The 16,947-nt window shown below is 51.7% G+C and overlaps 1 protein-coding gene across 1 annotated transcript; it reads left to right on the forward strand.

The window, feature by feature from the left end:
- Window positions 1-1,562: 1,562 nt before the first annotated feature.
- Window positions 1,563-16,177, forward strand: Bnip5 (BCL2 interacting protein 5). Its single transcript, XM_090355222.1, has 11 exons — window positions 1,563-2,163; window positions 3,162-3,281; window positions 6,664-6,725; window positions 6,942-7,182; window positions 7,755-7,886; window positions 9,644-9,705; window positions 9,912-10,152; window positions 10,864-10,995; window positions 11,698-11,762; window positions 13,267-13,527; window positions 15,789-16,177. The coding sequence occupies exons 1-11, from the start codon at window positions 1,563-1,565 to the stop codon at window positions 15,825-15,827; spliced, it is 1,956 nt and encodes a 651-aa protein (XP_090211348.1). The 3' UTR covers window positions 15,828-16,177.
- The last annotated feature ends 770 nt before the right edge of the window (window positions 16,178-16,947 follow it).

Raw genomic sequence — 16,947 nt, forward strand, 5'->3', positions numbered from 1 at the left:
GGGCCCATGACCCAACAGGTCACAGTCGGGGGTGGCTCTCTGTCAGCATGAAGTAGCTGGTTGGTTCACCTCTGTGTGTGCTGTTTCTGTCCCACAAACACTGGGGTTTCTCTGGCCAGGCGGGGTGGTATTGGGGAGTCCTCCCTGGTGGGGCTTCAAGGTAACCAGGGCAGATTGCAAACAGCAGGCTAGACCCAGAAAATACTGGATTTTTTTTCTTGAGTGTGTTGTGTGTCTGTAGGTGTGTACTGGGTTTACACGCGTGTGCTACACACACTGTCCTCGGAGCTGCTTCAGGGGTGGGTGGCAGGTGGATTGAGGCCCAATGCCCTGTGCGGGTTAGACAGGGTGGAGGAGGGCACAGCTCCTCTTTCTCAGAAGCTGTATGTTGCTCATAGCCCTGTAGAAACCCAACAGAGATGAGGTCAGTGTTTAGAAAATTCATCAAACATAGCCATGTGTTTGGAAAAAATAGGTGAACTTCCTGCTCCAGGTTGGCCTTGCTTTGTTTTTGTTGTTAAATGCGTCACGGGTCTGTTAGGTCATAGAAGTCCTGGGATTGTCACCTGGCAGGCTCTGGCCTTCTTTGGACTTCGCTCAGATATGGCCTTTGAAGGTGATAGACATGCTGATGAGCAGGAGGTTTCCATGCCAGGAAGGCGGGCCCAGTATGTTCTCCTAGTTACTGATCTGCCCCGGCGGAATTCCCCCATGGTGAAGGCTGTATGTGAGTGTGACCCTGCACACACAACTAGGGGAAGAGGAAGGAGAAAGAGAAAGTCTTAGCCAGGCGCCCGTGGCTCATGCCTGTCATCTAGCTACTCAGGTTGTGAGATCTGAGGGTTGTGGTTTGAAGGCAGCCCAGCTAGGAAAAGCTGTCAGTCTTATCTTCAATAAACTACTCAAAAAAGCCAGAAGTGGTGCTGTGGCTCAAGTGGTAAAGTGCTAGCCTTGGAGAGAAGAAGCCCAGGGACCGTGCCCAGCCCCTGAGTTCAAGCCTCAGGATTGGCCCAAAACATTAAAAATAAAAGTTAAGGTCATTTCAGTGGATTAAATGAAGGTGAGGGCTAGACTTAATTTCTTTTCTTTTCTTTTTTTTTTGCCAGTCCTGAGGCTTGAACTCAGGACCTGAGCACTGTCCTTGGGCATTGCTCAGGATCAGTGCTCTACCACCTGAGCCACAGCACCACTGCCAGCTTTTCTATGTATGTGGTACCAAGGAATCGAGCCGGGGTCTCCGTGCATGCTAGGCAAGCACTCTACCACTAGGCCAAACTCCCGGCCCTAGACTTAATTTCTCTAGGAAGCTATGGTTGTCCTCTGTTCCCCCACCTCCAACCAGCCATGAGGACCACCTCAGTTTCTCCCGTGGAAAATGGGGATGATGACACTCAGTTTCTTTGGGGCTGTTGAGGCACCGTGGTAGCCTGGGGCAGGTGTCCTGGGAGGCAACAGTTATTCACACAAGAGCGGGGGTGAATCCAGGTCGTGGTAGTGAGCCAGGCTTGTTCCCCCCCCCCCCCAGCCTTCCTAAGGGAGCTGTCTGTTTTGGTTATAGCCCAATGGAGAACCGGAGGGGTCCGAGGAAGTCCCTGGCAGCTAGGCGAGCTGGGTCTCTGGACAGGTCACAGGCCCCCCGGAGGGACTCGGAGGCCAGGACCTGCCAGTGCCTTTCCCTGCGCACCACTCCCAGCCAGAGGGTGCTTCGCCGAGTGGCCAGCGATGTGGCCGGATGTTCTCAGAGCCCGGCTCCGTCTACAGAGGCTCAAGGCACTGAAGCTGCAGCCCCGGCTCTGGATGGGAACCCACAGTTCATCCCCAGGGAGCAAGGGTCTCCAGAAGATGCCAAGAAGGACAAGTCCCAGCGGCGGGCCCAGCAGGGGTGGCTGAAGATGGTTCTGAACTTCTTCCCCCTCAAGACAGGCCCTGAGGAACCCAAAGAAAAGAGCACTAGGAAGTCAAAATGGAAGGAGGAGCCCACTGAGCCCCTAGAGGCTGCAGAGGATCCAGCCCTCAGAAAGAAAGCCCCTGACAAGAAAGCCAACCGCAAGAAGCACAGGAAACATGATACTGAAGAAACCCTCGAGGCCCCAAACCAGAAGGCCAGAGGCCAAGAGGCTTGGGTACCTGTGGGGGCTGCTGACCCAGGCCTGGCTTGCAGGGGTGAGCAGACTGAACTGTTCCTAATAGATCCCACTGCCCAAGGCAACAGCCCCTCAGCTGTGGCAGAGCACTGGAGATCAAGCCATTCCAGACTCCGCTGTCCCTGGCCTGTGTGGTCTAGGGCTGGGGACTTTCCTCTGGGAACCTCCATTTTATTATTATTAATTATTATTATTTTTTTTAAATCCATGCATGGAGATAAAACAGGGACTGTGGCAAGGGGTAGCTGGGCCCAACATTTGCATTGTCACATGCCATTAAATCTGAGGGGCCTGGTGAGGACTGGTGGGGAAGGGGTGAGAGGAGGAAGCCCTTCCGTCCCTCTGGTGAGCCCATAAATGGCTGCTGAAATGCTAGTCCTAGACTTGGTTCTAGACTTGGCTGCTTCGGGCCTAAACCTGCAGTATGGGTTTGTGCAAGTGACTGTCCCCTGTAGCCTTTGGCTCTGAGGTCCTTCTCAGGCCATCTTTGGGGTCTCAGATTAAAAGCCTTCTTTCCTGGAGGCTTAGAATCCACTGTGGTGCCAGGCGCTGGTGGCTCACACCTGTCATCCTAGCTACTCGGGAGGCTGAGATCTGAGTCTCATGGTTCAAAGTCAGGCTGGGAAGGAAAAGTCTATGAGACTCTTATCTTCAATTAATCATCAGAAACCTGAAAGTGGAGCTGTGGCTCAAAGTGGTAGAATGCTAGCCTTGAGTGAAAGAACTGAGGGACAATGCTTAGGCCCTGAGTTCAAACTCCATAATGGACAGCCCTCCCCCCCGAAAATTCACTGTGGTTAGACAGGGTGCAGGACAGGACGAGAGTCCAGGAAGATCCAGGTAATGGGGTGCCTGACTCTAGCAGCACCTTTGCAATGGAAATCTTGGCATGTGTGTGATGGTTGGCTGGGTGTGGGGAGCGTGGCAGCAGGCCTGTTGAGTTGTGGGTTTGCTGCTGTTTTCTCATGGGTGACAAAGTCGCAGGAGAACCACTGACAGCAACCTGCTGTGTTCCAGGTGCTCAAGAGTCTGGTGGCTGCCAGCCCCTGCCTGCTGAAGGATGCAGTGCTGAGCCCCTGGACATTTCTCCCTGTGCCGCAGGCCCCCTGCCGGAGGAAGAACCCAAAAAGCCTGACCGTGAGTCCCAATCCTCAGGCTCCTTTCTGTCTGCCACCATGTGGCTGTCACCAAATGAGAGTGCTTGCACAGTGCCATCTCTGAGAGCATGGAGGGTGGTTCTGAGAACCCAGGGACTGCGCCTTCATACCTGTTTCTTGGCTCCTGGCCACAGATGGGAACCCGAGACTGTGCTGGCAAATGTTCCTGGTCTTAGGTGTTTGTGGTAATGGGATTTTGGTTTTAGGCTTTCAAGATTTATTTTGTTAAAAAATAAATATATAGGGCTGGGAGTTTGGCCTAGTGGTTAAAGTGCTTGCCTAGCATGCATGAAGACCCAGGTTCAATTCCTCGGTACCACATACATAGAAAAAAGCTGGAAGTGGTGCTGAGGCTCCAGTGGTAGAGCTCTAGCCTTGAGAAAGTCCAAGGACAGTGCTCAGGCCCTGAGGTCAAGCCCAGGACTGGCAAAACAAACAAACAAACAAACAAACAAATAAATAAATAAATAAATAAATAAATATATAGGGGTCGAGAATTTGACCTAGTGGTAGAGTGCTTGCCTAGTATGCACGAAGACCTGGATTCGATTCCTCGGTACCACATACATAGAAAAAAAAAAGCCAGCTCAAGGGGTGGAGGCCCAAGGACAGTGCTCAGGCCCTGAGTTCAAGCCCCAGGACTGGCAAATATACATATAAACTCTAGAGGACCAGAGTTCAAAGCCAACCTGAGAGTCTCCCTCTTCAAATAACCAGCAAAAAGCTCAAAAGGCAGAATACCAACTGTGAGCAAACAAGAGGCCCTGAGTTCAAGACTTAGTATACATATGTATATGTATGTATGTGTGTGTGTTCATACATACACATGAGTAAAGAGTAAATGTGAGTGTGAACTCAGTGGAAAAGAGTTTGGCTAGCATAAAAGAGGCCCTGAATTCATTCAGCAAAATAGAAAAAGAAAAATATATAGAGAAGACAGGAAAGGATAGAAAACACACAATTTGTGTGTGTGTGTGTGTGTGTGTGTGTGTGCACGCACGTGTATATGTGTGTGCTTCTGTGTGCTTATATAGGCTTGAACTTAGGGACTTGTGCTCTGGCTTAGCTTGCTATTTATTTATTTATTCATTATTTATTTGTCAGTTGTAAGGCTTGAACTCAGGGCCTAGACGCTGTCCCTGAGCTTCTTTATGATCAAGGCTAGCACTCTATAGTTTGAGCCACAGTGCCACTTTTAGTTTTTGAATGGTTAATTGTAGATAAGAGTCTCATGGGGACTTTTCTGCCTGGGTTGGCTTTGAACCATGATCCTCAGATCTCAGCCTCCTGAGTAGCTAGGATTACAGGCCTGAGCCACTGTACCCAGTTTGACTTAGCTATTTTTTTTTTTGTGGGTCATGGGGCTTGAACTTGGCCTGGATGCTTTCCCTGAGCTCTTCAGCTCAAGGCTACCACCCTACCCTTGAGCCAAGCCCCACTTCCCATTTTCTAGAGGTTAATTGGAGATAAGAATCTCAGGTCCTTTTGTGCCTGTGCCTCGGTTGGCTTTTAAATTTGATCCTCAGCTCTCAGCCTCCTGAGTAACAAGGATTACAGGTGAGAGCCACCGCGCCTGGCTTTGACTTTGCTTTTTGACCTAAAGTTGGTGCTCTGCTACTTGGATCATACCTTCACTTCTGGTTAATTGGAGACATACATCTCATAAACTACATGGGCTGGCTTTGAGTCACATTCCTCAGCTCTCAGCCTCCTGACTAAGTCAGATTACAGGCTTGAACCACCAGAACTGGCTAATTACACCCAATATGTAACTGCCAGTTTCTTCACACGTTTAGTTTTTTTTGTTGTTGTTTTTTTTCCAGTCCTGGGCTTGAGCTCAGGGCCTGAGCACTGTCCTTGGACTTTCTCAAGGCTAGAGCTCTACCACTTGAGCCTCAGCACCACTTCCAGCTTTTTTGTATGTATGTGGTACCAAGGAATCGAACCCGGGTCTTCGCTCATGCTAGGCAAGCACTTTAACCACTAGGCCAAACTCCCGGCCCACACGTTTAGTTTTGTTGCAGAACCATTTTAGGATGAAGTGATGCTTCCTTTCTAAACTCTTAAACGCATGACCCTAAGCACAGCTTCCTACACAGCCATAGCACCACTGTTACACCTAATAAATTAATAATAATAATTCTCCATTCTTCCAATTCCCTTAAGAAGGATGGCCAGACTTTAAAAGCTAGGCGAGAAGGGAAGTACGCATGTAATAGAAAGGCATTTAGTTAGGTGTTTTGGTAGATTATTGAGACTTTACAGCTAATTGTTTACTCACCTGCGATGGCGTCAAGAACACGTTTTAAACAGGGTTTGCCAGGCGGGGGATGGGGGGTCGGTGAGAAGCAGCAGCCAGGCGGGGCCAAGGAGTCATATTTGCATCTAGCTAACAGCTAGCAGACGGGCGGGGCACAGTGCCCTTGAATAAGGTTGACTGGGTATAGAGAAACCGTTCCTGTTGTTTGTGATGGAGGCGTCAGTGTGGCAGCTGTGTTGCAGGCTGCTGACAGTCTTCCCCGTCCTCCTCAGTGGAGCCAGGACTCCTCCATGTCTTCTCCCTGGAATTCTGCAGGTTGGAAGCAGCATTAGCTCTCAGGGTTTCCAAGCTCCTTCTCTCACCCCATGGTCCTGCAGCCTGGGAAGGGAAGAGAGGGCCTGCATTTCACAGGGGAAGGAAGGAAGGCCCAAGAGGGTTGAGAGGCCACCCGAAGCCCCGCTGCTCCCTGAAGCCCAAGTGGATGTCCACACATTGAGCAGACGCTTACATCCAGAGTCATGCTTTGGCTCTGAATCCTCTGGCCATCTTACTACCCTCTCTGAGATGGGGTTAGTCTCCCGCTATGGCCCTGAGGTGTTTGGGGCTCTCATTTGATATGGAAGGCCCTGATTGGGTCAGGCACTGGTGGCTCATACCTGTAGTCCTAGCTGTTCAGGAGGCTGAAATGTAAGCATCATGGTTCAAAGCCAGCCTGGGTAGAAAGTCCATTAGACTCCTCTCATCTCCAATTAACCACCCAAAAGCCAGAAGTGCAAGTAGACTTGAATGAAAAAGCTGAGAGACTGTGCTCAGGCTCTAAGTTCAAGCCCCAGGATTGGTGCACGTACACACACACACACACACACACACACACACACACACACGTATACGTTAATTACTCAGGTTGGTCTGAGAGAGAGGTTGGGGACAGGGTTAGAAAATGCTGTGTGTGTAGGAGTGGCAGGCAAGAGTACTGTATATGTTTAGGGGTGACGGCCGGTGTGCTGTGTGTTTAGAGATGAAGGCGGGAGCCCTGTGAATTTAGGGGTGACGCCGGGCTCTCTGCATGTTTAGGGGTGACAGACATGGTGCTCTCTTACAGAAGACGCAGTCATCTGGAGGATTGTGGAGTTTCTCAAGGAAGTGGGAGACCAGTATGATGAGGTGAGGAGCAAGGGGCGGGGAAGTCCCTCCCCTCCCCCACTGGCAGTCCAGGGGTCTCTCCTTGTTGGACCCCCCTGTCCTTCCAATCCCGGCTCCCCCCTCACAGTCCCCTCCCCAGCTTCCTCCTAGTCTCAGGACTTGGGGTTCCACTCACCTGGGCCACTCCTTCCCTTGCCTCAAGAGAGGCCTGACTCAGTTTCTCTCTTCTCCCCACAGCAAGCACAAGTCCCTCAGCAAGGGCTGGCTCCACAAAACCCAGCACCGGCCCTCAGGAAGAAACCTCAAGATAAAAAGGCCAGCGTCAAGAAATCCTTTTCTCTTAAGAAGCCTGGCTCTGAGGTACCAAAGAGAATGGGCACTGCTGATGCCGTTCACCCTGAAGCCCGGCCCCCCAGAAGGCCCACCTTCCTGCCCCTGTGTATTGGGGGCCACCACCCCTCTTCCTCCAGCAGCCCTGGTGAGTGCACAGAGTGGGCTCCAGCTGGAGGTTGCCCCCCCTTGTTGCCATGGCAACCCCCAGATAGCTCAGAGCCAAGCATGAGAACCCCAGTTAGGCCCAGCTCCCTCCCAGAGGCCAATCCCAACCCTGGGGAGGGTCAAGGAATACCAGCATGTCACAGCCACATGTGCTGTCACCCGTGTCACTCATGCCACACGCACTATCACCTGCGCTCTTGACTGGGATTGCGCTGAGCTCTCCAGCCATCCTCCTGTCTGCAGCCTCCACTTCAGAGGGTAGAGTGTTCGGGAAGGCTGTGAACAAGGTGATGGTGCCCACGGTGTGAAGATGGCATCTGCTAGTCATCCTGTGGCTCAAGCCAACATGGTGGATGGATGGGGGTCCTGGGGAGAGGAGAGAGCCGAGGAGAGAGGAAAGAAGCTATGGGGAAGCCAGGCCAGGCTGCTGACAGCAGCTCAGCAGTGGGCAGACCCCTTCCGTGGGGGGCACACAGTCCTAGTGTCCACTGTGAGGTCTGTGCAAGCCACTGGGCCCACCTAACACTCCCACCCTTCCATTCTGCTCCCCAGACTCAGAGGCACCTGAAGTCTGCGAGGCCCTGAGTGTGGCTGTTGAGAGCCCAAGCTCCTCTGACCTTCCCTGCCAAGGCAAGCACCTGGGAGCTGGGGAGGAGCCGTCGCTGGACAGAGCCTCCGAGTCCAGTCAGTACCCCGCCTTTCTGGGTCCTCTGCCTTGTCTTCTCTTCTGTAAGGAGAGTCAGGGAGAGATGGCATGTCCAGACCCCTCTCTGGGAGCTGAAGGCAGCTCGGGGTGGAGTGGGGATGGCCTCCCCTGTCTGAGCCCCAGTGAGGCAGACCTACCTAATGGTGTAGTGGGGGGGTGGGGACGTTGCCTGTGGTGAGGGCTCAGGAGACAGGTGCTCTGTAGGGCTTGGGTGTTTAGTCTGAGCTTGTATGAACACAGGCAAATCATTTTGTCACTGGACTGGCCTCAGTTTCCTCATCTGCAAGTTGGGGGCCCTCATAACCCCCTCTTCCTAGGGCTGTTGGAGGTACTAAAACAACTAAGGCCTTCCAGGCAGTAGGGCAGAGAGGCTGGCTTAACATGAACTAACCAAGTTGTAGGTCAGCACCTTTTGCTGTTCTTCTTGGGGGTGGGGGGCGCAGCAGGAAGCAGAAATAGAGGTGCTGGGGAGGGACTTGTGGGAAGAGGAGAGAAGGTCCACAAATGGAACGGATGCCACTATTAGTATTGTTGACAGAGCCAGGTATAGACTTCGAATCACAGTTTTGCACATCTGAAAAATCCTTTCTAAAATCTCTGCTTTTGCCCCAGATTTGCCCTTTTTTCCCCTAGTCGTGGGCTTGAACTCAGAGCCTGGGCATTGTCCTTGGGCTTTCTCGGGGCTAGCACTTTACCCTTAAGTCACAGTACCACTTCCAGCTTTTTCTGTGTATGTCGTACCAAGGACTGGAACCCAGGGCTTTGTGCATGCTAGGCAAGCACTATACTGCTAGGCCACGCTTCTGGCCCTGCTTTCTTCCTTTTTTTTTTTTTTTCCAGTCCTGGGTCTTGAACTACTGTCCTTGGACACTTTTTGTTTAAGGCTAGTGCCCTGCTGTTTGAGCCACAGCGCTACTACCAGCTTTTTCTTTTCTTTTCTTTTCTTTCTTTTTTTTTTCCAGTCCTGGGCTTGGGCTCAGGGCCTGAGCACTGTCCTTGGACTTTCTCAAGGCTAGAGCTCTACCACTTGAGCCTCAGCACCACTTCCGGTTTTTTTCCATGTATGTGGTACTGAGGAATCAAACCTGGGTCTTTGTGCATGCTAGGCAAGCACTTTAACCACTAGGCCAAACTCCCAGCCCCTACTTCCATCTTTTTCTGAGTATGTGGTACTGAGGAATCGTGCATGCTAGGTGACTAGACTACACTTCCTTGCTTTTAAATTAGAAAATGTGCCCCTCAGGGAAATTGGGACAGTTGCTATTCTACAGAGATGAGGCTGATTCAGAGGGAGAAGATCAGCCCCTTATTGGGGGTGGGGGACATTGGTGAGAGGATAAACAGTGAACCCCCAAAGCTAACTGTGCCCTCAGACTACATAGAAGAGGAGGGGAGTGGGTGAAGTTATGATCAGGTGAGCCACCTGGCCATACAACTTCCCTAAACAATGTGATCTGTGTGTGTGTGTGTGTGTGTGTGTGTGTGTGAGTGTGCATGTGTGCATGCATGTGCCAGTCCTAGAGCTTGAACTCAGGATCTGGGCACTATCCCTGAACATTTTTGCTCAAGGCTAGTGCTCTACTTCTAGCTTTTATTTTGTGGTTAGCTGGAGATGAGAGGCTCACAGACTTTTCCAGCTGGGGCCGCTTTGAACTGGGATCTTCAGATCTCAGTAGCTGGCATTACCGGCATGTGCCACCAGTGGGCGTCTGGCTCACACTGTGATCTTTCGTAGGAGAATTCGTGCAGAAGATCCTTGCCCTGCTGCAAGATGCCGAGGAGCTGGAGGGAGAGCAGGTGAGGAAGGCATTCCCAGGGGACCCTGTCCCTCTCTTGGGGCCCCCACAGTATCCCAGCCCCCCTCTTTCCCAAGCCCCCATTCCTCTCAAACCACACCCATTCCCAGGCCCAAGGCCAACTCCTGCCAGGTTCTGCCTTCTAGCCCACCTGCCGCTTCCTCAAAGTCAGAGATCTTGACTCAGTTTCTCTCTTCTCCCCTCCAGCAACCTCAAGTCCTAGAGGCAGAGTTGGCTGTAGAAAACCTGGCCCCAGTCAGCAGGAAGAAGACCCAAGAGAAGAAGTCCAGCCTCCGCAGAGTCTTTTCTCATAAAAAGCATGGGTCCAAGGAGCCCAAGAGAGGGGGTGAAGCTGATACAGCCAGCCCTGAGGCCCGGCGGCCCAAGAAGCCTAGCTTCCTGCCTGTGTGTGTTGGGGGCCACCGGCCCTCCATCTCCAGTAGCACAGGTGAGCAGGCTGGCTCCCGGTTGCCATGGTAACACAGGCTCCCTCTCCGGTCACCTTGGTTTTAGTTATTTATGTTTTCCCAGTACTGAGGCCTAAACTCAGAGCCTGTGCACTGTCCTTGATCTTTTCTGTTCAAGGCTGGTGCTCTAGCACTTGAACCACAGCTCTGGTTTGTTGGTGGTTCATTGGAAATAAGAATCTCATAGACTTTTCCCTCTTGGGCTGGCTTTGAACCAAACCTCGCTCCTCAGATTTCAGCTTCCTGAGTAGTTAGGATTGTAGGTGTGAGCTACTGGCACCCTGCCAAGGCCGCCTCAAGTCACCTCTGGCTTGCTGCTCTGGACAGGGTGGGAGAAGAGCCACTGTTGCTTTCCAGCACTGAGGAGTGAGGACGTGTGGTGGCGGTAGTTGATGATCCTGACATTTATGTAGTGCCTGCTGTATGTCACTGTCACAGGAATTATTTCCCCATACACAGCCTGTGAGGCCCAGACCTGGGATGGCCAGGGCCTCTGACGCTCAGACCAGTGACTTGGCCCAACCTCTCCAATGCAGCCACAGGGAAGTGGCTCCCTTGGTCTTTTGCTTTCTAACTGCTCCACACCACAGTGGGAGGAGGCGGAGGGTGAAGAGCTCTGTTACCCTTCTGAGGAGGGGCAGGGCTAGGAGCTCCAGAATCAGATCTAGAACAATCAGTTCTCTTGTTCACAGATGCAGAAGGCCTGCAGTTTCCAGATACCTGGGCCACAGAAGCCAGACCACCTAGGGTATCCGAAGCCCCCTCCCAGGCCAGACGCCGCATGCCGGACCAGGGACCTCAGCTGGAGGGCACATGGGATCCTAGTTAGTACCCTCCTTCCCTTCCCTGGCACTTCTTCCTGGTGCCTTTCTTCTGCATGATGCCACAGGCTAAGGAGCCAGCAGCCCTAGAGGAAGTTGAAAGGCAACTGCAGATACTCTGGGAGTGAGGAGGGGGGCAGGCAGCGCAGGGGCATGAGCTTCCCCATTAGACTGAGACTGCCAGGCAGAGCTGGAGCAGAGAGCTTCGCTCCGGCAGAGGACACCTGGGCATTCTGTAAGAGCTTGCCTGGACTCCCATACTGGTTTGCTGGAACAGTCCTGTAAAATCCTAGCTTGATCTGCCCTCATCATCAGTGGCCTGTTAGCAAACTGGCTTGGGACAGGGGGCGGAAGCCCCAGTTTGTAGCATCTGTAGAACCCAATGGTGTAATTTCAAACTGCCCACACCTGGCAATGCCCATTGCACACAGGCGGGCCCCTCACCTGTGCTGGTACCTGTGGCTGTGACTTGTGTCCCCCTTGCCTTCTGGCTAACTGCTCTGGGTCCAAGCCTCCATTGTTGACCCAGGGAGGCCTCTGTGTCTCATCAGATGCCCAATGTGGACCCGACTATTACAGTCATCCCAAATAACGCTCTCTCCCACTCTGCTGGGTTGTGATTGGCGCATGCGCTGTTGGGACATTCTGTTAAGGGGGGCTGATATCACCCTGTGTGCTGCTTCTTATCTCTCTTCCTTTCCTCAGAGGAGCTGCTCATCTGCAAGCTGGTGGCACTTCTCCAGGAGGTGGACGGCGAGCTCGGGAAGCAGGTGAGCTCCGCTCAGTCCTCCGGGGCCCACCCAGGTCTCATTTACCCCCTCCCACGCCAGGATTAAGTCCAGGTCCCCACCTCTTTGCCCCTTAACCTGTGGGACCTCTTTTGCAAAATGAAGCATAATTACCTACTCGCTCAAACTTATGCTTATGCAACAAAAGCCAGGCATGCCAGAGATAAGGCAAGAGTTGAAACTAGCTCAGTGCTTGTGAAGCTTCTCCACCAGCTGAGGCCTTTGAACTGTTGGAATCCTTCATTTGTAGCTCAGCTCACATCCCAGTGCCTGGAAGCTGCCTGGACCCCATTGCCTGGAGCTCCAGTCCCTTAGAGCCTGTGGTCAGCAGCTGGGTCTCTAGTTGTTTTGTTGGCCACTACTGCACTTTGACCTCAGGGCCTCACATTTGCCGGGCAGATAGTCTATCCCTTGAACCCAAGCCCCAGCTCTTTTGCTTTAGTCTTATTTTTTTTTCCCCAGATAGGGATTTCCAGCTCTTGCCTGACTAATCCTCCTACAACTGCCTCCAAAGTAGCTAGGATTACAGGAATGCATGACCATGCCATGTTCTAGTTGGTTTTTTTTTTTTTTTGTCAAGCTGTGGGGCTTGAACTCTGGGCTTGGTTGCTATCCCTGAGTTCTTCAGCTCAAGGCTAATGCTCTACCACTTGAGCCACAGCACCACTTCCAGTTTTCTGGTGGTTAATTGGACATAAGAGTTTCACAGTCTTTTGTGCCCGGGCTGGCTTTGAACCTCAATCCTCAGCTCTCAGCCTCCTGAGTAACTAGGATTACAGGCATGGGCCATGGGCACCCAGCTAGGTTCTAGTTCTTTCAGTGTGTGGATGTCCTCTGCTCCTAGAAACAAAAACAAACAAAAGCCAGTCTCCCTAGACAGACATACACAGGACAGGTCCTATGGGAAGAGGGGGTATCAGTACATCTCTTCACCCCCATTCCACCCCCAGTCACCAGAATCTACATCTTTTGCTTCAGAAACCATAGCAAAATTAACCAAGCAAAATCAGCACTTACTTAATAGCAGCCTCCACCAGTTTCTGATGGGAGACCCCAGTGTCTGTGCTGAGGACCCCAGCCCCTCCCCCGGCGGCATCCAAGCCTCAGGAGTCACCTAGGTGGCTGTTTTCCCATCTGGTCCTCAGTTCCATGTTTCTGGGATGGCTCACCATCAACCACTTGTATCAAGTTCCTGTCTCTGGGTCTGCCTGGGCAGGGGGCTGGGGTGGAGGAGCCTGAGGCTGAGCACTCTTGCCACAGTCCTGGGGAGGGGATTTCACCTGCATTTTGTTGGCCCTCAGAGCACTCACTCTAGAATCGTGAGCCATGTGTAGTCCTGTTCTTCCTCTCAGACGCTCAGAGCTGGGCTTGGCACCCTGGGTTCTGGGCGGTGGCAGGTAGGGCGCTCCGTCCCTGGTCTCAAGCTGCCCTCCTGGCTGTACAGGGCAGGGCGGGGGGAATGACCTGCCTACATTCCTGCTTCCAGATCCGGCGCCACCCCAGCTTTAAGAGCTTTTTCCACGAGTTCTCAGACACCTCCCTCAGGAAGCTAGTGGCTACCCTGCAGAGCCAGCAAGGCCGCTCCGCAGCGGGGGTCAGCAGCCTGGCCGTGTCCTCCCCCTTTGCTTTTGACTTGATGAATCAGCTGGCCAGTCACCAGAGCCGCTCCATCTGCAGCCTCATGGGCTCCAGGGGCCACTGCAGTGGACAGAGCTACGCCCAGTTCCCGGCCAGGAAGGCCTCGCAGGTGAGAAGGACAGGGAAGGGCAACCTCACCCAGAGGAGGGGCCACAGGCCGGGGGCATATTTTCCCACCCTCTGCTCAATCTGAACTGCCAGGGTTAGGTACAAATGCCACCACCTCTTCCCTGAGGCCTTCGGGGACAGTTCTAAACGGCGGCGACATTGTACTGAGTCTCCTCTATGCTCCAGCATGTTCTTTCTTCAGCTCTGGTCTCCAGTCTTAGGTTCATCTGCACACTCTGATGTCTGTATGGACACTGACTAGGCGAACACACATTTCACTCAAGAAAGTTCAAGGGCTCAGCAGCTTAACTTCCCTCCCGTTTTTTTTTTGTTTTTGTTTTTGTTTTTTTTTTAACCAGTCCTGGGGCTTGAATTCAGGGTCTGAGCCTCTTTTGCCCAGGGCTAGCATTCTACCACTTGAGCCACAGTGCCACTTTAGGCCTTTTCTGTTTATGTGGTCCTGAAGAATTGAACCAAGGGCTTTATGATGCCAGGCAAGGACTCTACCACTAAGCCATGTTCCCAGCCTCTTCCCTCCCAACTCTACACTGTCATAAAATGTAAAGGATAAATGTAGGAGGACTGTCCTTCACAAGGGGCGGGATGGCTGAAAGGAGGAGTCTCTGTACTACTGGGTTGTTGAGAAGTTCTCACTAGAATAAAGCTTGCTACTGAGGATTTTTTTTCGTATTTTTTTATTATAATTAATAGAAGGGTTACATGATATTTGCCAGATAGAAGGTGCATTAATTCACATACATTGATACCCTTTCACTTGTCTTGGTCCCCATTTCCCTCCCTCCGCCTCCACCCCACTGAGGATTTTTTAAAAAATTATTTATGTAGTGGTTTTGGGCTTTGAACTTAGATTCATATTGCTACATGGGTGCTGTACCACTCAAGCCACTCCACCAACCCCTTTTTGTGTTTCATGATTTTTTTTGTCCATCATGGGACTTGAACTCTAGGCCTGGGTGCTGTCCCTGAGCTCTTCAGCTCAAGGCTACCACCCTGTCCTGGAGCCCCAGCACCATTGCTGGTTTTCTAGTGATTAATTGGGGATAAGAGTCTCATGGACTTTAGTACCCAGGCTGGCGTTGAACCACGACCCTCAGATCTCAGCCTCCTGAGTAGCTAGGATCATAGCCACCGCCCCTGGCACATTTCATGATTTGTGAGGTAGGGTCTCACCGTTATGTCCAGGCTAGCCTGGACAGTGATCCTCCTATTAGCTTTTATGAGTTTCTGGAAGGGCACTGGGCCCAGCCATTGTGCTTCCGCCATGGACGGAGACTGCCACAAGTGTCACTAGTCAAGATGCAGTCTTGAAAACTTTTTCTTTTTCTTTTGCCCTGGACTGGCATTGAAGTGTGTGATCTTTAGAACTCTGCCTCCCTAATACCTAACATAGATTTCAGCCACAGCACCTGACTGATTTTTTTTTTATTCTGAGTTTCTTGTTTTTAGGGGGACTGTGGTGAACCAGCCTCCCCCATTCTTTCTCAAAATCCACTTAAGATAACATACTTTATGTCCAGCCTAGATCTTTAGTGTGACTAAAAACAAGCTTAAAAACGGATGTTCTGGCTGTTGGTGTTGGGAAATAGCTGCAGAATTTCTGCCTGTAGGAGCTGCCCTAGGACTAGGCCTTCCTGCCATGTCCTCATCTCTTAGAACACTTCTGCCTCGCTCTTCAGGAATGACTTCTGGAAGCTTCTGGAGACATCTCCAGAGAGCTGGCTGACTGCACTTTGCTTAACCCTGGCATATCTGGCTGTTGGGAATTATACAGGACCTTAGTGCTCTTTTCTTAACCTGTCCTTTTCCAAAGCTTGGGGACATGAACCTTGTTTGTCCTGTGGTGCAAGTAATCACTTAAGGAGTGATCCGAGATCTTTGCAAAAGATAGTATGAGCCTGAGCCTGTAATCCTAACTACTCAGGAGTCTAAGATCCGAGAATGGCAGTTTCAAGGACATCTGTGAGACTCTTCTTTCCTATTAACCACTGAAAGCTTGAAGAGGAGCTGTGGCTCCAGTGGTAGAGCACCAGCTTTGAGCAAAAACAAAACAAAACTAAGGAATCGGTGTCCAGGCCTAAGTCAAGCCTCAGTGGGTGCTGGCTTTGACCAGCAAGACCTGAGGAAGGATGGAGGACCTGTAGCTGGTGCTGGGGCGTTGATGGGCGGTGAACAACTTGCTTTTTGGTGGAGCGGGTGGCACAAATCAGTGGGCTCATCCTTGTCTCATCCTTCTCTTCCCAGAATATTACCAATCTGGAGAGCTTTCCAAGTCCAGACTGAAAGCTGTGTCTTGTGTTCAAGTTCCCTTGAATGAGGCAGTGATTGGCAGCTTTGACCAGGAGCCTGCACGAGATCCCGTGACATCCCAGCCCTGTGCTTCCCAAACAGGCCTGGGGATGGATTGGACAGCACCGAGGCCCGCATTGAGGCTGAAGCCACACATCTACAAGCTGGACAGACTTGTCACTTTTTATAAGCTGGACCTATGCCTCCATGCTAGGGAGGCAGCTGTGGGTGGTGGCCGGGGACCCGTCTACCTGGGCACAGTTTGTGTGCCACCCTGCCTGCACAGACCTGCCACTCAGCTGTCCCACAAAACACTCCTGACATTTTACCAGCCATTTGCTCAAAATGAGACTTCATTGTGGAAGTAATGTGTGTGTGTGCGTGTGTGTGTGTCTTTGTGCCCACGCACACGCACTGGCATTTCTGGCCCTTGAGCTTTTGCTTGGCTGTTTTGCTCAAAGCTCTCATGCTACCTCTTGAGCCACATCTCCACTTTTGACTTCTTTTCTGCTGGTTTATTTAATTGGATTTTTTTCTGTTCAGGCTGAACTGCGACCTTCAGATCTCAGCCTCCTGAGTAGCTGGGACTGCGGGTGTGAGCACCTGACTCAGTCACTTCCAGAGCTTGAGTCAGATGGGCGATTTACCTCCCATCCATCTGCTTCCAGCCCTGTGTAGCCGACAGGGCGGATGACTAATTCTTGTGGATGTGGCACTCTGGGCACCTAGTGGGGGCTGGGCCCACACTTGAGGTTCAGGAAGTTCAGCGTCCCAGAGTCTGAAGGTCATGAGGTTTTTCTTGCTACTTCTGAGAAGCTGGGGCCGTGAGCTGTCTACGGATCTATTTCTAGTAGCATTCGGGGAATGCAGCATGGACAGGGCCAGAGTCTTTTGTACGTAGTTTTTATTTGTAGTGACACTTCTTAGGTTGCGAGAGTATTTAGGATGAGTTTCTGATGCTGGCATCTGAGTCTCATTTTTTTTTGTACTGTTATTTAAGCAAATAAAGAAATCAACATACAGAGAGCCGTGGTGTGGTTTATTCCAATGGAGGTGAGACATGCCTGTCTTCCTCACCTGCTGCTTTTCTGTCTCTGCCTGGGGATTTCTCACC

Source organism: Megascapheus bottae, chromosome 22, assembly GCF_031878675.1.
Source record: "Megascapheus bottae isolate mThoBot1 chromosome 22, mThoBot2.hap1, whole genome shotgun sequence".
Classification (NCBI taxonomy): Eukaryota; Metazoa; Chordata; class Mammalia; order Rodentia; family Geomyidae; genus Megascapheus; species Megascapheus bottae.